Genomic DNA, 27259 nt, shown 5'->3' with positions numbered 1-27259 from the left:
GCGCGGCGGGGGCGCGCTGCGGGCCCGGGCGGCGCTGCGCCTCGCTGCGCTCTCGCCTCGGGCGCTGCCCGCTGATCAGCTTGACGTGACTTAATGGCTGCGCGCGTGGTTAGCTCGGCCCGGCTCCTGCAGCGGGCTCGGGGAAGGTGAGGAAAGCGGCGTGTCTGGACGGTCGGTTTGCGAACAGACGGCAGGGAGGGGGCCGCAGTTAATATCGCGGCTGGGGACCCGGGCTCTAACCGGTGGGGTGGGGGTTTCCAAGCGAGAGCCCGCCCAGCGCGGCCTTCCCCAAAACAGGGTCCTTTCTGTTCAAACGCAGCTGTACGCGTTTGGTAGCTAGGCCAGGTAACAACAGAAGCTTTTGCCTCATAATATTTCAGTAGAGTATGTTGAGACACCGGTCCTGCACCTCAGAAAGGGTTCTCTTTTCTCCTTCTTTTTTATTTTCTGTTTTGGTCCTCTTTTCCTGGAGCTTGCTGTCACTTCATTGAGCTCTGACAAACAGCAGCTATTCAATTATGATGTGGAAGTAACATTATGCTGTGGAAATAACTGCAAACTCTTCAAAATAGAAATATACTATTACCTGGAAAGGAATTATATGAACAATGCTAGGTATTTTTGTCATTCCCGGTGAACTCATTYGCAGGTGAAGGCTTAGAAAAGGGAAAACGTGTATTAGAGCCCTCCATGACAGTGCTGTAGGCTTGCAGTTCCCAGCAGGTCAGCTAAAGAGCTTAGCTTGCAGATTCAAGGCAATTAGTGGAAAAGCMGGTGTTTTTACTTGCACAGAGTAAAGTAGTGATAAGAAGATGAAATGTGTTCATTAGTTTCTCAGTTTTCTAAACTGTTCAGGGCAAGTCCTTACCCATTCCAGCTTGTGTTGGTCACCTCTCCCTTGCCTTGAAAGAAGAAGGTGTGTGATGTCTTTCAGCTGCTGCTCTAGATATGCAGTTCTGATCCGGGCAGTGACTGCCTGTGCGTCGCAGAAGAGCAGTCGCTAGCTTTTGCTTTCACTGTGCCCTTGCTTATAAGGAAAACATTTTTTTCCCCAGGCAACTTGTTACCCTTATCTTTAGTTGTAGGTGGAAGTTCCTGAGAGTCATGTGATGTAGCATATGTATAGTGATATCTAGCAGCAGTGTATATTACATGTGCAGATTTTTTTGGTGTTACATAAGTAATTTACGTACAGAAAGAGCATCAGTATATGCATCTATGGCAGAAGCATGTAATGTTGAACCACTGAGTTCTTAAGAACACAGCTTACATATACTTGTGCAGCGTGAATAATTGCTCTGGAGTATTTCCACAACTTCTTTAAGCACGCACTTTGTGGTTTTGGCATCTTATTCCTTTGTGTGGGGCATATGTTTAAATTTGAGTGCTCTGTAAACACAAGTTATCAGTACTGACTTCAACTCCTTCGATTGATTCACTTGGCCAGTCTAGCCAAAGGTGGGGCTGTGTTTCTGGACTTGGATAGACTTTATGGGGATCCCTGTATTCAGAGCGCYGGTCTGTTTGCACAGGCTGCACTCAGGGGACCTGTTAATAGGTAGTGTGGTGTTTCCCCACAGTCAGCTAATGGTTCCATGTGGACCTCCCCATTTAGCTCTTCTAATCAGGGTGTGGATTTCTTACGGAGGAAGTGATGCTAATTAACTCCTATTTCATTACTCCAGGGATGGAGTCTCCCAATTATGACCTGATGCTGTCTTGAAAATACTCTTGTTCTCATGTCTTAATTTAATTTTATGATTCTCTGCTCTTCTAATATATTAACTTACGTACTCATGGCCTTTCTAGATCAAAACTCTGAGCTTCAAAAATCTCTGTTCTGACTTCTTTAAAAGATTTCGTTGTAGGCACATTGGAGACTTTACTGATCCTCCTTGATGTTCCTAGTTCCCTTTTCCTTCCATGGTACAGTTCAGAAGGACTGGATTTAGCATTTAGAAATAAACCTGACCAGACAGTAGGTCAACGCAGAGGAGTAATAGGAGAGAAGCTGCTCTCCTGAACACGTGCTAGACATAATGTGAGTATGCCTCTAGTAACGTGACAGGATGTGCACCTCGCATATAGTCATTATCATATGGTCCGCATGCGTGCCACTTCTCCTCAAACTCGAGTGTGTGACGTGTGTAATGCTGCACGAGGAAGTGGAGAACGGGCTGCTGGAGCTCGCTGCTGCAGTGAGCCACAGGCAGTGCGTTCAGAGGGGTTGTGCAAACCGGCCCTTTAAAACAGGCATGAACTGACCTGATAGCTTCTGAGCATGTTAGAGTTAACCAAAACCAGGGTGCTTCTGGGCCGCGGTGGCGGCTGAGATCTCGTTCCTGGATGTCGGCATTAAAGGTATGCTTCTGATGCCTTATCCATATGGGTCGCACCCTSAGCCGTCCCTTGCTCTTGACTTCAGTGTCTTGTGAGGATCCAGCAGCGATTAGCAGTAGAAGGCTTCTGCCCGTCTATCCAGCTGTTCAAAATGTTACAGTATCCTGCCTTGCCTATTCTTTTTTAGAGGCAATAAATGAGGTTTTTGTAGAGGTGTAAAGCAGTACAGCAAGGTACAAGAGAATACCTTGTGCCAGTTCTTTCTCTTTGCTCTTTCCATCTGTTGTCATAGCAGAGTGCCTGAGAGATTGTAACCTTCTGCCTGGGAGCAGGAAGGCAAAGATAAGGCTGCAGGAGTTGTGGGTTAAATAATATGTAAGAAGCTCAAGAACTGTGCTTGCAATGCTAGAAAAGAAATTCCAACGCCACCAACGTGCTGGAATAATGCRTTTTCCTGTTAGCGTGACAGCTTTATTTACAAGTGCTGAGATTCTGAATATTGCTGATCATAAGGTGATTTTAACTGCAGGCATCTGAGGGCAGAAATTTGTTCCCAGATTCAGCCATACCAGCAACATTGAATATTGAATGAAATGCGTTTTTCAAAAAAATTTGATGTGGAGGAGCATTATGCCAGCAACCACTGGGAGAAGGAAACTAGGACAGCGTGAGAAGATGTCTGCTTTGTCCCTGTTATGTTTGGCAAGGGGGAGGGAAGGGGTTAGTGGCTCAGGGAAGAGGAATGTCACTTGACAAAATATGCACACCTCTCATGGATAAATAAGCTTCTGCTTCACTCTCCTGTTAGACCAATGGAATGAGTCATCCAGGCAATAGAACAGTCTTTCTGTATTATTCAGACGCTAAAATGTCCTCTCAGATAAAAGTAAAACATGCTTTTTCTTTTCAACAGGAAAAAGAGTACAAGAATGGATCTCTGTCATCTTATGCTTCTCTTTGATCTGTTTCAATTTTTACAATCTTCTCTCCTACTTGCGACTGGAACACACGCCCTCTGTTATTGTTGGGATATGTAAGTAGAAACAGTTTGCTGCAGTGAACAAGGCAAGACTGTCTGTTGTAATGCTGGGAACAAATATGTGATATTTTACACTTGCCTTATTACTAGAAAGGGAGAGGGACATTTGTGCATGTGCAATTATAGTGTCTCTGAGACAGAGTCTGCAAGAATCGTTACTACTTTCTTTCATTTCATTTCAGTGGCTTCTAAGGAMTCTCACGGGTAAAGTTTTTAACTTGTAGAGAAGTAGCTAATAGCTGTTTACTAAATGTGGTGTAAGAACACCACCTTGCAGTGTAGTTGTTGCAAGCATAAGGACTATTCAGAGGGAAAATAGCTGTCAGACTGTCAGAGCTGGGGGGGGGGGAACACTTGATCCACAAAAATATTTACAAGAACTTCTCAGAAAATAAAAGCTCTTATAAAAGGTGTCTCAGACACCACATTGGCTAGGATTTCTGGGGACTGATAATTAAAAATGAATACTTTGGAATCAGTATTATGCTTTCATGTCAGGATGTGAAATTTGGTCTTTACCCTAAGCACTGGCTGACTTTTCTAAGAGTATAAGAAAAGTTGCAGCTTCCTCGTGATAATAAATGTGGCTTTTGGTCTATTTTTATTTTGTTTGATTGGAAACCTAGGAAAGCAGGCTCAGTCTGGTGTCTGTGCCTCAGATGTAGAGAGGTATTAAAGCTGGCTGGATCTTGCCAGTGCAGAACTGGTCCTGCCTGAATGACCCTTTTAAGTGTAACATAAGTTTCAAATGCTTTGCCTCTTGCTGTGAGTGGAGGGTCTGTCTTTGAGTGTTATGACTGATCATTGCTGTTCATTGATTCTTGGATAGTAGATAGCTCCACGATTGTTATTCTTTTGTCTTGGAGTTCAGGAACCAATTTAGATAAATTATCTAAGCAATTTCTTCCTTCCTCTGCATCAGTTAGGAGTGGAGAAGGGGCAGGAAGAACTGTTTTTTAATTCAGGTATGGACTTTCGTTATGAAGAGTGCAGTATTGCTTTTTATGTCTTACTGAAGTGTTTTTAAATCTGCTGGTCCAATCCATATGCTGTTGGTTTTAGTGACTTAAACACAAGCATTCAAGATGGTTGTTGTAAGAAGAAGCAGGAATCTGATAGTGTTGCATTCCAAAGTGATTTTGAAGACAGTAAGTAGCAGCAGTCTTCTCCTGATCCTAAGATGTATTCTGAATACCGTAGTATACCACCCTGCTTTTTCAGGAGGTGTTATGGACATGTGTATTTACCAGAATAGTTACTACTTTATAAAATTAGATGCAGTGTGAGTTGGTGACTTTGCCTTTTTAGTGAAGGAGAAGAAGAAATAGTAAGGATTCTAGTTTTATGCCATACAACTTTATTGATAGAATTGGGTATTGCATGAAATTAACAGACAAGTTTTTTCTTCACAGAATAAGCTGGCTACTAAAAGGGCCTCCACAGTATTCATTACATCCTTCTCAGTCTAAACCTGTCCACAACTTGGATGTTGCTTAATAGAGAGAAAGTGTTATATGGACTCTGTATTATTAGTGTAGTAATGAAATGCTGCTGCACAGAAACATTCTTGAGAACAGGCTGAAGAGAGGGCAGTAGAATAGACTGAGCTGAAGCAGGTGGGCGCCAGTGGCCAGCTTGGCCTGGCTAACTTGGGCTTATCTGGGCAGTGAACGTGGTTATTGGTAGCTGGATTATCCTCCTTCAGATGAGAATGTTCTTATGGCAAAACTCTGTGCTCCTGTCTGTAAGATAACTCTTCTAGTCTACTGTCTGGTCATGCTGTGTGTGTGTGTGTCTTTTGTTTTTTGTTTTGTTTAATGTTGAAAGGCTTCAGAGATTTTTCCTGAAAAACATAAGGGTGACTAAACTGTGGGAAGGGCTCTGCATACAATGTGTATTGGCCATGGATGTATAAGAGGGAATGTGGGAAAAGGAAAGGGGATTAATTTTAAAAAATTGGAAGAATGTTAGCTCTGCAATGCAGAGCTTTCCTAATTTCCTGGTGAAATTCTAGCATGGAATGAGGCAGGGAAGAGRAGGGCAACTAAGTATTTTAACAGTCTTCTATTGTGCTTGCAGCATTTCTTGAATGCAATATTAACTGCTGCTTGTGGGTGTGTATAAATGCTTACRTATTTTTATGTGAACTGCCTTATTAACTGGAAGGAGATGAAATCATAATTATGACAYTGGATAAGATAGCTACAGGTGCTCAACTTCTGTATTTTGTAACAGAAGTAATTTTTCTATAGACAGAGTGTGAGTTGTATGTTTTAAAGGAAAATGGTGCTTTTTCATAGTCACTATTGTATATTACAAAACCAGCAGATTCAAATAGTGATACCTGAAAGATGCAATGAATTTGTGTCAAGGCTGAGAAGTAGTAGCCCCTGACGGCTGTTCAAACGTTACTGGCTTAGTGTCTGAGCGAAGGGCAAGCCGTGTCCTCCCACCACGAGTTGTTCCAGTTCATTTGCTGAACTTAGAATCTTTGCTGCCTCTTAGCTGATGAGATCGAGGTATTGAGAGGAATGGAGAAGAAAATGCCATGGGAACTATGCCCTCACGATAAGGAGAAATGTGGGAGAGATTCGGTAATGATGATTAACCTATAGTAGGATCTGCTTGCAACTGGCTTTCATCTCAAAGTTAATATTGATAAAAGCTCGAGTCCTCTCTTATCCTGGTTACCAGCCTAACTGATAAAGCAGCCAATTCACTGATAATATTATTTAAGTAGTAGTGAATGATTAAAGTAGCAGAATCTGGATTCTGTGTAAATAAAGAAGTGTGGAAATAACTGATAGCATGTATAAAAATGAGTGCAATAAAGTAYTGAGTGCTGCATACCATCCTGTTTTGCTGTCTTCAATACATCATGTCTCCAGATAAAGTGTGGATGATGTTAGATTCGCATCATACAGTGATGATTAGCTTTTACTAATTTTTGTGAAACTCATCTGCCTAACTGCTTCCCAAATAACCACATGCAATACAACTGGTAAGACAGAGGATATTGGGTCATGSACATCGTTGGATGTGTCCCCATTGAAAACCTTCCCGATGCTTAGGTTATAAAATTGACCTTTTAGTTGAAATCAGAAGATAAACATTCTGCTATTGAGCTAGCTCTTTATGAARTTCACGTCAGATCTTTGTCTTTGGAAATTACAGGAATTTGAGAAATTTGAAAGTGAGGAGTGAATTGGTCTTGTGTGTGTTGTCCTGGGCCCATTCATTAAGATAGACCCCCATGTGCTCTTATGTAAATATTTTTTTCTTTTAAGAAATGGAGACTAATTTGAGCCTTTATAACATTGTTTCACCTAGCCTAGACCCTGTCTATATAATGAAAGGCTGTGTTACTATCTTTTCTCTCAATGCCTTTAAAGGCACACATGGGTGTGGTTGAGTTATATTGCAAATATATTAATCTAGAAATACTTGGGACTAAAAAGATCTAATCTTCCTCGTACTGGCACTCGGAAAGCAGTCACTTCCTTGAGTGATGTGARCAGGCAATCTGCTTAGAAAGGAACTTGCATGGCTTTCTGTGGTTTGCTGTGTTGAATCGCCTACAGATACATTGTGCAGTGAGAGAAGGCAGGTGAGAAATGTATTATGTTTTAGAAAAACTTTTGAGCTACCTTCTTTTGTGCTGACTAAAGATGATCTTGCAGGAAAGGAAGAGGAACTCATGTGACTTGTCCATACCTTCCCCTCCTCACCCTCAAAAAAAAGAAAAAAGAGTAGGCAGAGGATGGATTTTCCCTTGTTTCTGTGCTAAATCTGGTCATGCCTTTTTCTGAATCTCTTCAGCTATGAGGAGCTGTGAAAACTCTCTTCATGCAAGCTGACAGTTAYGGGGAAGTAGATGTGAATTTAGTTATTTTGTATATAATATTTATGATTTTATGTATATACACATGTATGTTTTTAAACATATGTGTATATGTGTGCATATATATGAATGTATATACATCTGTAACTGTGCATGTAGGTGCACACGTATATGCTTAACTCTGGTGTAGGCTTGGCAGGAAAGCAGGATGTGATGAAGATTTGATACCCCYGTTTTGCCAGCTGAGACTGAACTTCCCATTGCAGTGGGACACCATCCCAGCAATCCAGCAGAAGCAGAGAGCAGCCTCTGCCACTTTGTAGGAGCTCAGTAATGCCGGAGGACAAGACTGGCATAGGTGTTCCTTCTGTGACAAAAGAAAAGTCTCACCAAAACAAATAAGATTAGGCTTGAAATCTCTTATACCTTAAGGCTCCTTTGTGGTGTGTAGCATATTATTCARTACACATGAGGTGTGTATATAGGTGGGGTATTAATAGCATCTAGATAAAAAGTTTGGCAAGTTACAGCACGGATTATGGTTTTCTTTCTTTTTCCTTCCCTGTGTCTTTCTGTGAGCTTTTAATGTTTTTTTGCCAGATTAGTTGACTTGTTTCTGATGCTTTTATCTGCAGCCAGGCTGTGTTCTTAGTAGATACTGTTTAATTRCAGCCTTATAAAAATTTGTTAAGTTTGTGTTCTAGCCTGCTTATATGCATAAAAACTGCCCCACATATCCTGCTATCTTTAGACAGGTAGGTTTGACACAACACAAGATTAATCACTGCTGAAGTGAGAGATAGGGAAATAATTTTTTCAATCCTCTTTGAAGCAGAGATGTCTAATTATTACTGGTGCTGTGGATTGAGAGAGCATGCAGAAAGAAATCACTTGGTGTATTTTTAAAATAGAAACTTGTTCTGATCAAGGCCCCAAGCCTTTTGTTCAAGGTTGAGTAGCTCTGCAGAGCTGCACCTTGGTTAGCTGCATTGCAGAGCCAAATGATGAGTATGTAATATGTCTGATATCAATGTGCCAGCTGTGGCACACGTTAAACGCACTCTAGAAACCATAGCTACTCTTTGGAATGGGCCGCTATGCATGCATATTGGCTGCTTCAAAATCCTGTCGCCTTATAGCAAAAAACAGAGCCTTCTTGTGTATCTATCATGACCTCACTTCATTTTGGACTTACTTTGTACACCGAAATGAATTTCCACTTGAAATTTTGATTTAAAGTTTCTTGAAATTACAGCAGAGGAAGCTTTAACAAATGAAAAATCTCCTTTATTTGAGTCTTGGCCCAAATAAATCAAGTCTTTGTCACCTGCAGTCTTGCCCCATTTGAAATAACTGTTGRTTACTTGGTAACTGTCAGTAATTTGGTGTTTTCCATCCTAAACTGTACCATCATCTGAATGTGAAGGCTCCACAAATTGTCATGATTAAAGAGGTGAAACTTCAATTCTATGTTTTTCTTGCACTGATTCAATTCAATAATACAATTTATATTGTTCACATCTTACCTTTTACTGTTAATCCATTTCAAATCAGGGTGTGTGTGTTAACATAGGAGCTCCATGTCTTTCCCGTTCCAAAGATCCTCTGGATTGTTGGTCTTGAAAGGGGAATTGTGGAACATAATTACTGTTTTGCACTGGGGCAGATGATTTTGATGCTAGTTATCTGTTCTTCATCTAACTCYGATTAGGGGACAAACTTCTGACACATGTGCTAACAGCTCTTCTCTGGCAGGATGGCTGAAGGCTATGCTGTCATGGGGGAGAGCTGAGCCAGCCTCCCTGCTTGATGTTGCTTATCTTGGAACTGGAGGGAAGCTGGTGACATGGCCCCATCCGTGCTTTCCTCCTTGGCTATTTGTGCGTACAGTGAACGTGCTATTCCTCTTTATCTTGGTGACGGGGACTAAGTGACAAAGAAAGCTCTGTTTGCTTGCTGTGTTGTCAGAGGCTCTCTTAAAGTTGCAGGGAACTTTGAGTAAAGGAATTAAGAAGTATAGGTCTCGGTGGTCCTGATTCACTCAAAATAGTGCCCCTTTCATTTCAAACCACCAAAAAATATCATGCTGGAGTCTTGCCCTAATGAAGCAGCGAGTTGTAGCGAATGTTGACAAAAGCGATCAACTTCAGCGGGGGAGCGCAGACCTTGAACAAAAGCAGCATTATGGCTGCTTATGTCCTAAGCCAGGCAGATGTTTAGGTATTAAGGTCTCCTCTGGGTGCAAACTTGTGTGCAGAAAGCCACCTGGTTCTGCTGAGAGTTCAGCTGACCCTGCTCGATTCCTGGGAGTATTTCACATGCGTGAAGCCAGAGGATTAGTTTGCTTAGTCACACTGGTGAAAGGATTGGATTTTTTTTCAGTGAGGGAAGCTTCACTCTTGATTTTCTTTTAGGATCCTTTGTTCTTTTTTCTCTCATTGTTTCTTCTGAAACACTTAGTCACTTTTTTTTCTTCTGAAAATGCATCACTGGAAGAAGTACCCACAATGGTGGCACTTGTATAAGACCTTGAGGCCAAGGTAAAGTTGACAGGATTCTGTTATTTAAATGTGACAGGTGTTTCACAAATGCTCTATCAGCTGAAGAAATAATAGGAATAGTTTGCTTTGCACTATCAGACTAAGACTAAAGACTTGAATTCAAAATTTGGCCATTCCTATCATTGAGTTTATGGGATAGTGCTTCCTGTCCAAGTCATCCTTTTGGTAGATGAACGCTTGCTTTAGAAGCAGCCACTGTTCGACTCCAGGGGAGACGGTACCCATTTCCTTGGGGATCTCCTTTTCCTGGTGCCTTCTGACCTGGAGGCTCGCATTGAGGTCTCCGTCGCGGCTAATGGGGAGGCAAGGGATGTGCCTGTGTTCCAGACAAGTGTTGCTGGGAAGAAGTGGATTCTGCTGGCTTCCTTGTATGCATGAGATTATTGGGGGAAGGAGGAGAAGTCTTCTGTATCTTATCATTCTTGCAAAATAAACTCAAAAAGCATGGTGTGATCACTGGGTGAAGGGCGCTATTGTATAACAAAAATATTAGGAGTTGATATTCATTTTCTATCTTGAACGTTGGCAAATATTTTCATCTGTTGAAAGCCTTAACTATAAGGAAGATGCCTACAAGCAGAAGGGAGGAAACTTGACGTACTACTGTTCTTGGCTATGCAGGCGTAGCCCATATTTGTCAAAATTGGAAAGAATTTGCTGGTCATCTACTCTAGTCACTTCTGTTGCTGTGTAAGCTGTGTCTATAATGTACTGTTTTATTTTGTTTACTTTTTGCTCACCTTCCGCCTGAGGCATCCTCTCTGTGGCTTAGGTTAGTTTTTTTCCAGTCTCTGGAGCATGTTTGTTATAGGCATGGTTTATTTGAAAATCTAGCTGTAATATAATAATAAAACTATATAGTTATATATTATAGCTATATCTAACAATATAATATGCAGGCCTTTCTTTTATTCCATAGTTCAGCTGTGTTCTCTGCTTACTTCCACTGTTAGCTCCAGTTTTGACTGAGTATTTCTCAGCTTGACACAGGCAAAATGATTAACTTTTCTTTTTAAGCTGTTACATTTTATACTTGCTAAAACGCTCAGGGATTACTTTCTTAGTTTTGTAACTTGCCATAGTATCAAACCCTTGCCTTCTGGGATACAAACCAGGACTGTACTGCAGTAAACGCCCTAAATGTGGAGTGCAGGTGACTGAGACGTATTTTATTTTTTGAGCATATATGTAACAAATAGCTGTTATTTTAGCATATTGATTTTAATAGAAAATGAAAAATCTGTCTGTCATGGAATTAGCCTCCCCCTTTGACTCTTTTGTACTGTAACATTCAACTAGTTCATATAGTCACTGATTAAAAAGGACTGTACTTCTCTATGATGTTACACAATTGCACAAAGTTATTATTTAATATCATATGGTGAGGATTGCCCCCCCTCYTCCCCCTGGCCAAAGACTCTCTAACTGAAATTTTATAGTAAAAATGAAACCTCGTCTGTTCCCCTGTGAGGCTTCCGTGTTAGAATTTGCGAATTAACTATGCAAAGTCAGGCTCACGCTTGGCTGTACAAAACCTCGGTGAAGAACAACTTTTTGTTGTAACATGCAAACATGCAAAATATCTGTTGAACAACTTACATCTGAAATGTCCCCCTCGTTTGGCTTCTTTCCTCTCATGCCTGAGTGTAGTCAAGTTGCAGGAAGTGGTTTATGACTTGCTTAGAAATTCTTCATTAAGGTTGTAAGTTGTAAACTTGTAATTTTGTACTTAGCAAGGAAGAGGAGGCTTTTCTTTAACACTAACTCCTACGTATTATCTGGTTTATGAACAGACCACAAGCAGCAGCAAAACTGTGTTGGGTCAATTATATGTTTGGGTCAACTGTGCTTGCTCTCTTGTGCTCCCATTGCCAAGCAGGTGACTTGGCAGTCTCAGCGAGGGACTGTCATCCTGTGACATGTCCCCTGCCTTCCTAGGCACTGTCCTAAGGATGCCTGAAGTTTCACAAATAAGGGATGGTTGGAAAAGTACAGCCCTTCTAGCAAATGGAGGTCTGCTACCTCTAAATCCTTGTTAAATCACCAGCACAGAAATGGTATTTGTGTTTATCTTTTTGGACTTCTGTCATGTGTTCGCTTACTTTAAAATGTCTGCAGCTGATTAGACTTCATTTGTATGCCTTTGGTCTCCCTGCATACTAGACTTGTTTCTTCTTCTGATTCAGCAGTGTCTGCTTTCTAAACAAAGAAAAAAATCTCCTCTTGAGCATACTCTGCAGCTTGCTTTTTAGCTGAAACGCCTTCTCCCCTCCTCCCCCTGCGTTTTCTGTATGTTCACTTCCTCCTCAAATATATACTATAGATGGGTTCTTCCATCCTACACCTCAGCAGGTTAGATTAAAGAATCTAAGGTATATAGCGAAGTATTTCTGTAATGCTTTTCTGGTTTTGCTTCTCTTCAGCATGCGAATCCACTGTTTACAGTTCATACATGAATACTGTGGATATCCTGCCTTCTCTGACTCTGATTAACGTGTAATGAAATATGGTTTGACAGCCCTGAACATATCTTGCCCTCCCGACCTTGATGACAGAGCATTAAGATCTGTACCATCTCAGAGCAGTAACTAAACACCTGTGCCTTAGTTCTCCCTTTTTAAATAAAGACAATACTAGGTGTATGAGAGTACTGAGATTAATTCTTTGGTGTCTGACATGCTTTCAAAGTCTGCAGATCAGATGCAAAGTCTTACAATGCTTCCTATATATTACCTGTGTTACAGTTTGTGCTCTCTCATTATGGCTCTTCATACATGACTACCGAAGAGCGAGTAAGCCGTTTTGCAGTACTGCTGAAACACGGCTTCCAGCAGTTGGGTATTTCAGGCTGCCTTAGCGTAAGGCACAGTTTCAGGCACTACTCACTTTCTTCTTAGCTTGCTACAAGTTGGCATCAGAGTAACACGTGAAACTTCTGTGAACTATGAGTATTTTGCTTCTATTTTTGTTTGTTCTTTCTGCTGTTATTTCAGATATTTCTGCTCTAATAGTGCAGTATGCTGGAGGTGATGCGAAAACTGGTTAATAGGATGATTACCTCAGCAAGAATGGTATTTGAGTTGTTGTGAAGTTTTGTTTAGATATCTTCCCTCTAATGCAAGGCTGTTTGCTCTTTCAGCTGCTCAGTGCAGCTCCCAAAGCTTTTGTGCTCCACACAGTCTCTGTAGCTGTAGCTTACACGTGTGGTCTGAAACAAAACAAGTGTATACTGCTTATACAAACGAGTTTACTGCTTATAAAATGTGATTTATCTTCAGTACAGTAAAGCCAAGAGAAGTAATCAAAAGCATGGCTTCCTACTTTTAGGAAATACATAAAGCTTGAAGTGTCTACTACTGTAAGATTTTAGTCTGATTAGGCAATGGATTCATGAGTGGGGATTGACTTTTATATCCTGAAAGAAAAGCATTTTAGGGCAGAAGGTGCCATACTAATCCTGACTTTTATTTCTTCTAATTTTTCTGAAAACAAAAGGGAGGAAGAAAAGGAATGCAGAGGTAAGGGGTTAGCTAAGCAAAATGTAACCATGAGGAGAAGTAAATCTAAAATATGCTATGCTGCATACATTGTAGGTAATTGCCATCCCCTAAAGATGAAGAGCACTTGTTCAATATGAACAAAACAACTTGGTCCTCTTTCATGTTCCAAAAATATCAGGTCTTTAGCAATCCTGCTAATGTTAAAAATTTCACTAAACTGGGCTCTGCAGGCAGCTGACCTAGGCATTGATTGGAGTAGGAAGGTTGACACCGGCCAAAGTCCAGATCATGACCAGGGTAAATAAAMGCAGTAAGATTTATGGGAAAAGATGTGCATTCATTGTCTTGTTTCCTGGTACATCTTGGATTGTTTGCGGTAGTGTGAGAGGAGGGAAAGTAACAAAATGACTTGGAGCCAAAGCAAGATGAACCAGTACACCAACAATTTTAACTTTTGATTTGGATTATAAGTGAGATGGAACTGTCTTGCCTAACTTCCTGGCAGGCAGAGATCTACCTGCCCATCTCAGAAAGCATCAAAGCTATAACTGAGAAGCTGTGCTTGAAGGAAGTCTGTAGACAGGTGGAGAAATGAATACTTGCTAGTGCAGGAGAAAGCCAGGTAGCAGAGGAAAAAGCCAGGATTCTGCTAGCTTTGCAGACATCTGAAGGAGAGCTGGTGAGGTAGTGAAAGCAGAAATGAATTTCCTGCATCGCTTTTAATTTGCAACGCCCTGCTGTTTCTGGTGCAAAGACTGTGTTACAATGGGCTACTTCTGTAAACAACCTGCTTCTGTAAACATCAGCTGGGGAAACTAAAGAACTRTGTTCCAGCCACTTGACCTGACTCTGTGACTAGTTCTCTGGCTTACATGGCTTCCTGTGGGCAGTTAACAAGCTTCTCTGAAATTTGAGCTACTGGACATGCCAATAGTAAGTGACTGTGTCTTATACACTGGGCACCAAATAACACTAGGGGATTGCCAACTGAGCTGCTTTGAAACATATACTTTGTACACGTCATCTCTTTATTTCTGTTGCTGTGACTCATTCAACAATAGTCTGCAAGATCAGTGTAAATGTTTTAGCTGGCATGAATTTCCTATATGACTTGAAGGGAGTAGCACCGAAAACGGATCATATCAATTTCCAGGTATATCATATTTGCCTAATAGCTAGTAGCTATTTTGAAATCTGGGTCATGGTTCTGCTTAACTGTTTTAAACAGAACTGCAGGTAAGAAATGTGTATTGCCTTTCCCTTTTGAGAGCTTCACCACTGGCTCTACAGAGAATCAAGTATGCCTGCGTACTCACTTTGCTGGGTGGTTGATCTCAGAATAGCTGAACAGAAACATCTTTCTGTTAACCTGAAGGAGCAGCACTACCCTGAAAGAGGATCCTGATTCTTAATCTGGTTCATTATTCAACAAATCTAGACTACATCCAGACCTGGGTAACCTCTGTCAAAACCCATTCCAAGCAAGATGTGCAGACTAGAGCTAGTACCTGTTGGTGTGTGTGCTTTAAAGGCCCTCAAGCACAGAGGTTCCAGTGCAGTCTCTCCATCTTTGCTGTGTTGCTATAGTCATACTGTTTTTCTCCAAGTYTTCCCATTAAGAAGGGAGCTTCTGGGGCAATCTTTTCTGAATTTTCTTCCTCAAGAGAGGAGAGAGCCTGGCAGTAGCGCGCGCACAGGAGAGCGTCTTAAATTCTCTTGGAGACTTCATTAGTCTTCATTGGAGACTTGGGAACCTGGGAATAAGATTTCCCCTGCAGATGAGGAATGATAGGGTGTCAGACTCCATCTGACAGATCTATGATTGGAAAATGTTCTGATCAAATAACATTTCTTGTGCCCATACTCTTAAATGTCAGGATTACCCACAAACTTTGGTAGGTAGAAGGTCATCCAGAACATAAAGGCAAAAATATGACTTTATGTGAAAGAAAGGAAAACCACCTTTACCTGGTCACAATTTGAAAGTACTTGTGGTTGGCAGCTAGAAAAGTATTTGCACTTGTAAAATCTTGCAATGACCTTCGTTTAATGGTGTATCCAAATTAGTACACAAGTATCGCAAGTGTAGGATGTCCCTAACAGGATCACTAGAGTGGTTTCTGGGGCCTCCACTTACAGTGTTGTGGATGACCCAGTCTTAAAGTTGCTTGACTTTTTAGTCTTATTTTGTAAATAGTCTTGCTGTACCCAGGAGTGGCTTCTTAATTAGTGTTTACCTATATTTATTGGAGTTTGGTGTTTCATGTTGATAGACACAAGGACTCAGGGATAAGAGGATCTGCAGATAGTATAATCTCTTGAGATGGCTTTAGCAGCTCTTATAGCCAACTAACCTCTTAAACAGCACAGAAAAAGAGCAGGTCCAGTGAGAAGGTGCATCTAAAAGAAGATCTAAATGATTCATATTTAACTTAAATTTCACATACCAGCAACTGTGAAGATTTGTCAAGCTCTTCTGTAGGAGATAGGCCAAACAAAATCTTGGTGTAGTTTTAGTGAAGACTAACTGTCCGTATGGTGTCTCATTAAACTCTTATTCCTATTCCAAGCCTGGCCTTGTATGCATTCAGAATGGGGTTGATCTCATGTTGTGTACCTCTAAGTTAGAAGTAAACAAGCRAACTTGTTTTACAAATTGAAAATGTGAATCCTGCAGTAAAAATGATTTTATATATCTAACTGTCTGTCTTTTTCCATTCAAGTTGCAGGAGTTATTACAGCTGACTTTCTATCAGGATTATTTCACTGGGGAGCAGACACCTGGGGTTCTGTGGAGCTACCCATAGTTGGAAAGGTTTGAGTTTCTTATCCTTAAACATCAAAAACTTTTGAAATACTTTTCTGAAACACTTCCAATATTATAACGCTTGCATCCCAGCTCTATTGGACTGTACATACAAGCTGTGCTTTTCTTGCAATCTTGCGAATGTGACCTGTTCTCTGTGCTGCCCCCCACTTTGGCCCCTAATACCCTTCTCTGCTAAATGGCACAATGTAATGTTGGTTAAGTGCACTGAGCATCGTATTTACACTTGGTCTAGATGACATGTACAAGGTGACACCATTCCATTTTATCTCCCTGATTAGGGATTGCGCACAGTTTTGCAATATCAGTGTTCCCAGACAGTGGGAATGGCCTACGATGCCACAAGTGCAGAAACCTGGCTAGACTTCTGTAGAACTTCCAAAAGGTCAATAAATGCAGAGATGGGCAGAATTTAGGTGCTGTCCTGCTTCATCAGGTACCTTATTCCTGTAGCTAAACTCTCTGAAAGATGACTTGAAAACATGGAGAAGCTCTAGTAAGAAACTTCTCCAGTTCTTTGTGCTCTTGGCACCTATTCAGTAAATGCAGATGTACTAGGATGGTGATCAGGGAAGATTTAGATCACYCATCTCTAGCTGCAAGTGCCAGATGCTTGGAGGAAAGTCCACTGATTCCTATAATAAGCAAATATCTGTTCTTAAAGTAGACTTCTTCATAGATGCCATTAATTACTCCTCACATTGCAGTATTAGGAGGATCTTTATTTTTTAAAAGAATATATATGGGATATTCTTTGTAGTTAAACAGAAGTACATRAACCAGTACAGCAAACTTAAGACTATTGGTTTTAGGCTTATTTTTATTTACCTTCAATAGACTTAGTAGTCCTTGAATCCTGGTATCTGTGGAGCATAGTTCAAAAAAAAAAAATTACCACCACAGGAGACTATGCTCTAAATAAACACAGAGTTCAGACTGATCAGAACACTTTTGTATAGACTGTACATGATGTATGTGTTAAAAGCAAATAAGCGTGCTTGTTTTACTGTCTCTGTCCTACTTACTATATTTCACGTTCTTTGGGATTGTAAATTGAGATGCCATTTCTATTCCCAGAGGAGACTTCTCTGTATTCTATTTGACTTGCATTGGTTTGTCTATGCCATTTAACTTTCATCTTGTCTACTAATGCAGTCATTTATAGCCCATACAAAGTGTTGGACTGAGTTTTGTTTCTATTGTTGCCTTGTTTTATGCTGCTTAGCAAGTGACTTGCGATTTTTCTTTTCCTGTGAAATTAGGATGATGCTTCTTTGTTTCTGAGATCTAAAAACTAAACACCCTAAGTGAATATTAACAAGAATAAAATTGAAGAGCAATTCAAAACTGGATTTGAATTTAGGAATTTAATTGCTTTGCAAATATAAATCAAATTATTTTAAATGTTATAATTGCAAAAATTTGAACCTTGTTTTCTTTCTTGGTAGTAGGGAAGTCTCCCAAATGCAGTCATCAGATTTGAGTCTGATACTTTTTTTGATCATTCTTGATTCATGGTGTTGTGTTTTTTAATTTGTTCTCTCAGGCTTTCATCAGACCATTTAGAGAACATCATATTGACCCCACAGCGATTACCAGACATGATTTCATAGAGACCAATGGAGACAACTGCTTTATGACATTAGTCCCGTTGGCAAACATGGCATACAAATTTGTTTCTTTTTCCCCAGGTAAGCTGTTACTCATGACTTATGTGGCTTTAGAGTTTTTGTTGATATTCAGATGAGCATTTGTCTTTGTGAGGGTGGAAGAAATCAGTGAACGTGAATGACAAGTATGTAAACTGTGAATGGAAGCATGCTCCCTGGAGAAGGGAGGGGATCGCTCTTGCTCACCCTCTTTTTGTTGTAGTTGTTGAAAAGGGGTATGGGATTTTTGTCTGGCCCAACAAAGAATCTATGACTGAAGAGTCTCTTAAGGAAGCATTAGAAGTTATAGTAATTATTCTTTTTTTATAGGCTTTCTGGGATCAAACTGTGGGTATATAGTGAAATTTATTGTTCTAAACTACCTAAAAATGCTTTGTTTGTGCAGAAATACTTTACTTACCAAACAGAAGTGCAAGAATTTAAGGATGAATTTAATTTTATAGATAGTAAATTAAGAATTCAAGTTCCTGTTTATGCTGAGTTGATGGACTTCGGCACTTACCAGTCTGCCTCGGAACATTCTGAAATTGTTTATGGCTCACTAGCTCTTGTGACACTCTTGCCAAAGCCTCTTGGTTGAGGCCCTTGTTAGTTCCTGCAGCACTGAGCAGCTCTGGCTGGGCAAGACATCATTTTCCTAGTAGAAAGCTACCTTTTCATAAGCAATATTTAAAACTGCAAATTTTGTTTTGCAGAGGCATTATATGAAACATGTCCTTGGGAGTGTTATGTCTTTGCCCTGATCATCTTCATAACCATGACGAACCAGATTCACAAGTGGTCTCACACGTACTTTGGTCTTCCTCGTTGGGTCATCTTTCTACAGGACTGGCATGTTATCCTGCCACGGAAACACCACAGGATCCACCATGTGTCTCCACATGAAACATATTTCTGCATTACCACTGGTAATGTATTCTGGTTCATCCTGCAAACTCTTTTCACCAATCTGTAGTACAATTCACCTGGCAAGATGTACTTTGGTGACAACCTATAAAATACAGAAAATGTGATGTGGCAAAACTGCTTAGTTTCACAAGAGCTCGTGTGGCTTTAGCTGTTGCTGTTGCATAAAAAAGAAATGTAAATTAAGGTTTTAAAAAGAAGGTGGGGGAAGGTTCATGATTGGCTAAAAGGTGACTTTGATGGGATAGTCAACAATACTGAGATCTGATTGAATGACACTTTGGGAATCTCATGCTAGTAACGCATTTCATTCATTGAAGTCTGAAAGCTGCTGTTCCCTCTTACACAAAGAACGTCATATCATTTGCAAGTGCGTCTTACCTCAAATGCTGATTTACAGAGAAAAGCTTTTGGATTTTCAGCAGTCGTTCATTCTGATTTGAGGCAGAGGAGAGGAGAGACTAGCAAGAAACTGATCTTGGATTTGGGGTCTCCTTATATCTATACTCCATTTTATGCTCACTGTACAGGTAGATATACTCAAACACCAGTGTTGCACAATCCTGAGTAAGTTATCAAGTTCATCAAACAGCTGGAAATGAATTACTTCAGTTCTTGATTCAGTTATTGGCTTTGACAAACAGTTTCTCTGTCAGTTTTGAAATCTGYGCCAAGAAACAAATCCAGTTGTAGTGACCAGAATGTCATGTAAAAGTGCTGTACAACTATGAAGCTTGATTTGACAGATGATGGCAAAAATCTTGCTACCCTAAGTGCTTGTTTCAGTCCTACTATGTTCTGAAGTGATAGAGGCAGAAAACTGAAAGTTGGAGCTTGACCATTAATAGTGGCCTTCAGCTAGTTGCTTTTGTTTTCTTGTCTGCTTAAAAAAGGATGAGCTACATGTTCTTCTTTTTAATCAGTGCTTTCTGTAAGTGTTCATACCATACTAGTCTGACATAACACAGCATGATAGATTGTTCCACTGAAAAATGTGAATATACAAAGTGCTTCTGCAGCCCTAACACTTTTTCAGCTAGGACAGAAGTGAGAGGGAAAACAAAAATGTGCAATTAGTGCACTATTTAAAACGGGCCTTTATTTTGTAAAATATGACTAGTTATTGTGCTTGGTAGTGATTAAGTGCAAGGCACATTACAGTTACCCTAAGAGCTAGACTGCCAAGTCCGAAGCGTGTACTTGGTTTCAGAGCTAATCTCTGCACATAGAGGTCTGCCATTGTATCATTGCCAGGGAAAGTGTCAGATAACAGCTTTCTGGCATTCCCAATGTTAAAGCTTTCAGACTGGTTGCCATTTTTAGACACCAGGAAGGAGGAGTCCATTCCCTGAGGGAGCTGGTTGTGTTAATGAGATTTGTATGGGATGCTTTCCCAAAGGTCATCAGTACACAGTGAGCTGAGTGGGACTGCAGTATCGCAGGTGAGCAAGGAAAGGCCATGTCCAACTACAGAAGCTGTGCCTGTTTTGATCATTAAAGCTGTAATTATGTCTGATTAGGAAGGATCTTGCTTTCTGGAAATACGATGTTACTTGTCAGCAGTGGCTATCCTGAATGTTCTTTCATTTTAGTATTTCTTTCCCAGAATGTTAACATCAGACTAAAACAGCAGCAGCAAGACCGGTTGTATTCCTTTTGCTGACTGTGCCACTGCTGTAGGGGTGTTACTTGGACCTTGCGAAGCTGGCTCTGTGGGAGCTTTCGCATGTTTGAGTCTTGCTTCTACYAGCCTGCCTTTTAGCCACCTCTTTCCTCCAACATGAACCTCTGCTGCTTGCTCATTGTTTTTGTTGAGGTAACAGCATTTTCTTCACATTCCTGCCTTTCATTTGGTTTCCTTTCCTTACACTCTTCTCCCTGTACATTTTGTGGAAAAGGGAAAAATGTGCAATGTAGGTACTTGTATAACTTCTGTAAGTGTGGGATAGCTAATATAACCCTGTGTACATCCATCTTTCTGGTTGTAGGAGAACTTCTACAGGGTAATAACATTTTGCAGCTCTGATTTGTTTTGGTTTTCTTAAAGTTATTGCACTATTTAATAAAACAGAGACCTAAAGTTACTATGTAATACACTGTGACAAAAAAACCCTGTGAAGTTGCCTCTCATGCACTCTTCTTTTGGTTATAGGTAATTAGGTTGGCTTCAAAGAACAGTATTAGAAAAGCAAGTTAATTAACCTACTAATTAATATCCCAAGAGTAAGACACAGCCCTTCTGAATTCAGTATGAAGCATATTAAGCATGTGTGAGTTCCAGCTTTGCAGTCTGTGCAACATAACATTTCTACAAAACACTTGAAATATCATCGAAATATCCTGCCCTCTTAATCCAGTAAAGTGTCCACCTTGAGCTATCATTAGTTGCAATGTGGCACTACAGCAAGATTTTTCCCATCGCAGGCTTCAATAGTAATTGGTTAAGCAAACATTAGTTTTGCACAGGGAGAGCATAATATGTTTAAGTACCTTAAAAAGGCAAACTGATATTGGCACTATCAAAATTTGAGGCTTTTTGGTTTTTAATAAGTCGAAAACAAAAAAGGAAAAAAGAACAAGATCTTTGCTTTGCTGAGCCTTAGTTTAGGCCTGTTTAGGCCTCAAGATGAAATCTAGTGTGTGTGTGCGCGGGTGCGATGTGAGATTTCAATGCCCTGTTGTATGCATTTATTTTTCTGCTGTACTAGCTAGTGAGAAACAAGGAGAAAAGCCAAGCTTTCAATGATGAGGAAACTGTAATCAGCGGAAAAATAGCTGGATTTTTTTTGAATGTCAACACTAAATCCAAGGTGCTACTAATAAGAATGTCTTGCTTCTAATGAAAATCCATTTAACTAGATGGTCTGTTTTCTGATAGTTTTGTGCAATGGCCAGTATTGTTAGCTAGTTCTCCGCCTCTGAACTCTTCTTACATTTGCCATGTGTTTAAWTTAAAGAATGTTATTAAATAAACACTGCAAGACATTAAACTTTGGATGACATAACTTAAACTAATCTTTCTTTTTTTTTTCTTTTTTTCTTTTTTTTCCCCCTCTCTTTTATAATCTCTCAGGTTGGCTGAACTATCCATTAGAGAAGATAGGATTCTGGAGGTGCTTGGAGAACATTATCCAAGGAGTTACTGGGGAGAAGCCAAGAGCAGATGACATGAAATGGGCTCAAAAAATTAAATAACTTTTGCCAGCCTTCTGCAATCCTCATCTTTGTTGCCAATGTTTTTTAAAAAAAGCCATCAGCCAAATTCAAGACTTGCAAAGAAATAACAGACTCTAAAGCACAAACTAAAAAGTGCTAACACAGACTGTAATTACAGAACTAATTCTTAAAACAATACTTGAAATGAAGATGATTACTCTTACTGAGCACCTTTTGTTTAGCCACGTCTGCTTACATCTTAGAAAATACTTCATCATTGTATCTTGTAAAAGCTATCAGGCAAGCCAGAAGGCAGGACAGTCACTCCATTGATACATGGTGGCATAGTAAACGTGTTGTATCAACATTATTTAACACTTCAAAAATAGCTTGTTGCCTAAGACCTACAGGGGGAATGGTGACGACAGTTTGTCACTTCATGGTTGAGACCAAATACACTTCATGAAAACAGTGTGTCAGAGTAATGGAAGCCTATAAAATCATCACTGTTCAATGCACTTAGTGGTTGGTAAACTTACAGTTCCATCTTCACTATCATGTTAAATCTAGTTGATGTAATGTGGAACAGACTTTGAGAATCCCGCTCCATCAGTGGGCCATGAGTCCTTAAGTGTCTTCAGTTTCCCTTGAAATAAAATTGTTCTACTCTCTACATGGAATTGAGCAAACCATTTCTGCATAAGCCTTCAACTGTACCTTAACAGGTGTCCGAGGAGAGGGAGGGCACACTGTACAACACAGGCTTGTGTTAGTTCATGCGGAGTGCTCACTGATGAGAGCCTTCTATTAAGTGTTTCCTACCCTGATAATAAGTGTTTAAAATAGTTCTAGCATTGGGCATATTGCAAATAGCTGTATTCAAGAGCTCAAGGTATCAAACTTGTGATGTTAGAAGGGAAATGTCAATGATCTTTTTTTTTTTTTTAAGGTGCTTGCTTGTTTCTGTAAATAATATAAAGCCTTAATCTCTTCTTGTGTAATGGAATAATATTTTAATGTGATGTTTGAATGTATATAATATTTATAACAAAGCAGTTGGATAATACTAATCATGTTTGTTAAGTCTTGTTGCTGTTCTTCATTCATGCATTCTCAGTGTTCAGTTCAAAAATTTGATCATTTAGCTGCTAAATATTTGATGTTATTCCAGCTATCTGAAACATTTTGCAGCCTATTAACTCTTGTTTAGGTTGAAGCAGTCAATTATTTTTCAAGTTTGTAGGAGCTTGACACTACACTACACCAGACTTCAATACCTTTCCAGATGTGCAGCTCATACTGCATTAGATACTAAGGATTAACTGTTGGACTGGGGAAAATATCTTTCCTTAACACGTTCTCAAGTGTCCACATCCAACAGGCACTTTATCAAGTGAACATGATGCACATCTTGTTTGATTCTCTCCTAAATGAAAGCTTATCAAAGGTGAAATCTAAGTCTCCTTTCCCTCCTCAGGAGTAACGGTGTTGAATTCAAACTGTCCTTTCCTTAAGTGCATGGTAAGGGTTTTTTAAGTCATAGGTAAGAGCCTGCTGTAGACTAACCTTGATCTGAAATCATTGTGCCTGTAAACTTTTAAATATCAACTTCAAATATGATGGAGCACAACTTCTTAAAGGATTGGAGCTTGGCAACTTCGCTTCCCTGGGAACTGCTGAATGTAGAAGTGTCTGAGCTGGTTCTATGGATTGAAGTCCCAGCTGGTACTTTGGTTACCAAGTATTTAAGGTATTAGAATGATTCAAACCCTGGAGAGAACTTGTGTTTGCCATTACACAAAATGAGTGTCTGCTCCAGATGTCATAGTCAATATCGGGTTTCCATGTAATTTTGGAAGTAAAAAATACTCCTACTTTTAGGTAGGAGTCCTAAAACCCACTTATTTGAAACTGGGGGGGAAGAGGGAAGGAATCCTTTAATGCTCTTACTGTGGAAGACAGATGTATGATTTTGTATCATGTTTGGGGGAAGGCTAGGTGGTCCCCTCTCTTCCCCAGCCCCTCCATGGCAAGCCTTGGCAAGAAAGGCTGTACGTGAGAACACCTGGCACTGGGGAGAGCAGCCAGCTGCTCCCAAACTTAAAGAAGGTTGTTGCAAGCTGGCACGTCCTTTGTTAAATATTGCCTGTTTCTTGTCCCAGATCTGGGCTTTTGAGCACTCTTAGTAGCTGAAGCTTTTGGTCTAGTAGGTGTGAAAAGTGTTTAAAAAGTGCTGGGTGCTCGTGGGGTGGGGATGAAAACTGCTGTGCGTTCTGGACAAGGAACGCTGCTCCTCCCGCTTCTCCCCCTCCAGTGCCTGAGTATCCTGCGGTTTTAGGTGTAAAGTTGTAGTCGAGAAACAACATCTATTGCTGTGAGTACAAAGAACTGCTGTAGTTATTTCTGAGGCTTTCACATTGACAAAAATTTAAATTTTTGTCAGCTCCTAGCTTGAGTCTCCCATAATCCATAGTCTTAGAGATTTATTAGTCCTTGGTTGTCTGTCCCTACTGTCCCTCTCATCCGTCTCTTCCCTTTCCCTCCCCCTCCACCCAAGTTTAAGTTTAATAAACTGATGTTGAAGCCCAGTATAGAGCCTAGTGGATGCTCAGGACTCCTGTGTAACACAGCCTTAACCACTAAGCCATTTATAAGCTGATCTTTTACCAAGAATTTAAATACCAAGTGAACAGCAGTACTGCAGTGTGTTTAACAAGTGGATTTGAAACACATATAAATTATCAGAGTTTACACTTAAAGGATCTTGTTGAAGATAATTGCGTGTTGGCCAATTCTGTCTCAGTCACTTGTTTTACAGTAGTCTTAGTGGAAATAAATCYGATCTACTAATACTGGCTACCGCTGTGCCTATCTACCTATTAATCTTGTGTAATTATAAGAAACTGGGACAACATTTAATCTCTGGCTGCTGATTTACACGGTCCTAAATAACACAGTCATGGGCTAATGTTGTACTCAACTCCTGATGCAGTGCTTGCTCATTAGTGACTCACCGTTTGACATCGCTGGCATCTCTCGGGGTCCTTCGTTAAGTATCTGTTCATCAGGCAGGGGAGAGGGGATGTGGCAGCGAGCACGCTTTGGTTTTGTAATCCTTGATCTTTGCCTAACTGCTGTGAGTTCAGAGGAATATCTCAAAGCTTCCTAAGCCGAGAGGCAGGTTAATGAATACCTATGAGTCAGCTTCTTTTTCAGTCTTCAGTTGGTTTCTGGAAACTGTTTTACCAGTTTAAATGGTGAATGCTGCTGTAAAATCAGTTTGGCAATTCTGGTGCAAGGCTATGTGGATGCTTCTTAACAGATATAAATCTGGCTTAAGATAAATTTATCCTAAGTTGATTAGGAACCAATTAGAGCTAAAGCAGAATAAGCCACTCCTTTTAAACTCCAGAGATGGCTCGTATTTCACTTTAACTAATCCATTTTAAAAGCCRTTTGATTTAAGTCTAAATCTTTTCTGCAGGAAAAACAAGGTTAGCTTCTTCCTCCCTGGGTCTTCAAAGGAAGCAGAAATACTCTCTAAAAGTCTTTCAGGCTTTTAACTTCTGCCAAGTTTGCCCTACAACTTGCAGGCTACTTGTGATAGTGCAAGAGCCTGGTAGCAGCAGCTGTATTTCTTTCCATGCACTTGTGCTGTTGCAGGGAGATCCTACGAGCGTAGCTATTTTGGGCCCTGTCTACAAGGGAAAGTATGTTACGGTGAACTGATGCAGATTACTGCAAAGCACCTTTCTACCCCCTCTGCCTTTTCTTAAAGAGCAGTATCTGGTGTGTGAGTTGCAGAAAACTAGTTCTCTGGCAGCCTAGTGGGGTGGTTCTTGCTGTTTGCCGTAAAGTTCACACTGATGTATTTTAAACTGCTCAGCTTTCTGATATTCCTCCATTTCTCCAGCTGTTCTTTGTGGGGCTGCAGGATCAGCTTGTGCGGTTCTCTGTGCAGGTCCGCAGCCTTGGCCTCTGTGCCGCACTGCCTCTCCTGGGAGGTGCTGGGGAACGCCAGGGAGCGGAGCGCTCAGTGCCAGCAGTCGCCGGAATAAAGTTGAAGCTGTTGCACCAACCAACGAAATGAGATGTTCTTTAGGCCAGCCTAAAGACCAAAGCAAGTGCGGTGACAGCTGCGCATCTTTCTGGCATGGTTTTGTGCTGTGGGTTTTTAAAAAAAACAAAAACAAAAACAAGCAGAGCTCAAGAGCTGCTTTGGCCCGCAGCTACGTGCACAGGCCAGCATCAGCAGACCTGTCAAACGCTGCCTTCGGCCCTTGTATGAAATAGGGCCAAATTAGGAGGTCTTTGCTTATGTGCAGCATCTATATGCATGTAGCCCTGCTTGAATTTGATTAGCAGCTGGCCTAAAAAGGCTGGCTTTTTTTAGGCAGCCGGCCTAAAAAGTRGAGGGGGAGCTCTGGTTGGGAGGAGGTTAAACTTAATTACCCACCTTGCCCCCTCAAATTCCAAAGTGCCCTGCTGGAGGGAGCGGGCTCGACGTGCTGGCCGTGCATTGCCGTTGCCTCGCCGCGGCGGCAGCTCCCGCCAGGTCTGCAGAGCTCTTGTGCCCCCTAGCTGTACTCTTGTCTTCGTGTATTGCAGCTCTCGCCCTGATCCGAAATGCGGTATGGGAAGTAAATGAAATAAAATCAAGCCAGACAGACAAGCATTATTATTTTAAAGTGGCTTCAAAGATTAGGTGATAGCAAGGGTGCCTTGGCTCTGTTTGCAAAACAAAGCTGAGTGTGCTGAAGTTGCCGTAACCAGGTAAACGGCTTGAATCAGTGCAATGCGTCTCAAAGCATTTTGTTTTGTAATAGCTTTGCAAATTCTCTTAGGATGTCTTGGGGAAAAGGTTTGGAGATATGTGTTGCAAGACAAAGGAGAACTCCTTTCCCTTCAGATTTTTTTTTTCTCCTTATTAGTGTATTAACGGGAGAGGGATAAGGGTCCTGACCAAACCCAGCATTGTAAATGTTCCCGATTTCCCTTTTTATCTCCTGGCTCGTCTACGTTCGTATCTGCTACTCTAGGCCTGAAAGTACCCCATTGAAATGTACTGCACACAAGGCAATCACAGCACGGTAAGGAGGATTGGGGCGTGCTTCACGCCCCGGGTGCTGGGGGCAGGCTCTCCGCGCCCCGCAGCCTGCCCGGCTCCAGTCCCTGCAGCGGGTTTCGGCGAGCAACGGCGCTCCGGGCGCTCTCGGCGCTCCCGCCCGCCCGCGGGACGTTTCCGCYGGGCGCCCTGCGTGCACCTAAGAGCTCTCCGCGCTGCCGCCCCGCCCCGCCGCGCCGCGGCTTCTCCTTTTCGCGCCCGCCCGCGCCGCGCCGCACTTCCCGCGTTGAGGTGACGTGGGCGGGAGGGAGGCCGGGCTCCAGCGACAGCGGCGCAAGATGGCGGCCACCACGG

General features: G+C 41.2%; 1 protein-coding gene across 1 annotated transcript in view; it reads left to right on the top strand.

Annotated features, from left to right (window-relative positions):
- The first annotated feature begins 2107 nt into the window (after window positions 1-2107).
- LOC112960775 (transmembrane protein 189) overlaps window positions 2108-27259 on the top strand; it is a 41295-nt gene continuing 16143 nt past the window's right edge. Inside the window, exons 1-5 of the mRNA XM_026055390.1 lie at window positions 2108-2198; window positions 3254-3373; window positions 16005-16096; window positions 17655-17799; window positions 18474-18686. Of these exons, the coding sequence (XP_025911175.1) occupies window positions 2108-2198; window positions 3254-3373; window positions 16005-16096; window positions 17655-17799; window positions 18474-18686 (661 nt within the window). The remainder of the gene's footprint in view (window positions 2199-3253; window positions 3374-16004; window positions 16097-17654; window positions 17800-18473; window positions 18687-27259) is intronic.

Source organism: Apteryx rowi, unplaced genomic scaffold (assembly GCF_003343035.1).
Source record: "Apteryx rowi isolate R43461 unplaced genomic scaffold, aptRow1 scaffold_0, whole genome shotgun sequence".
Classification (NCBI taxonomy): domain Eukaryota; kingdom Metazoa; phylum Chordata; class Aves; order Apterygiformes; family Apterygidae; genus Apteryx; species Apteryx rowi.
This window is presented reverse-complemented; position numbering and strand designations above follow the sequence as displayed.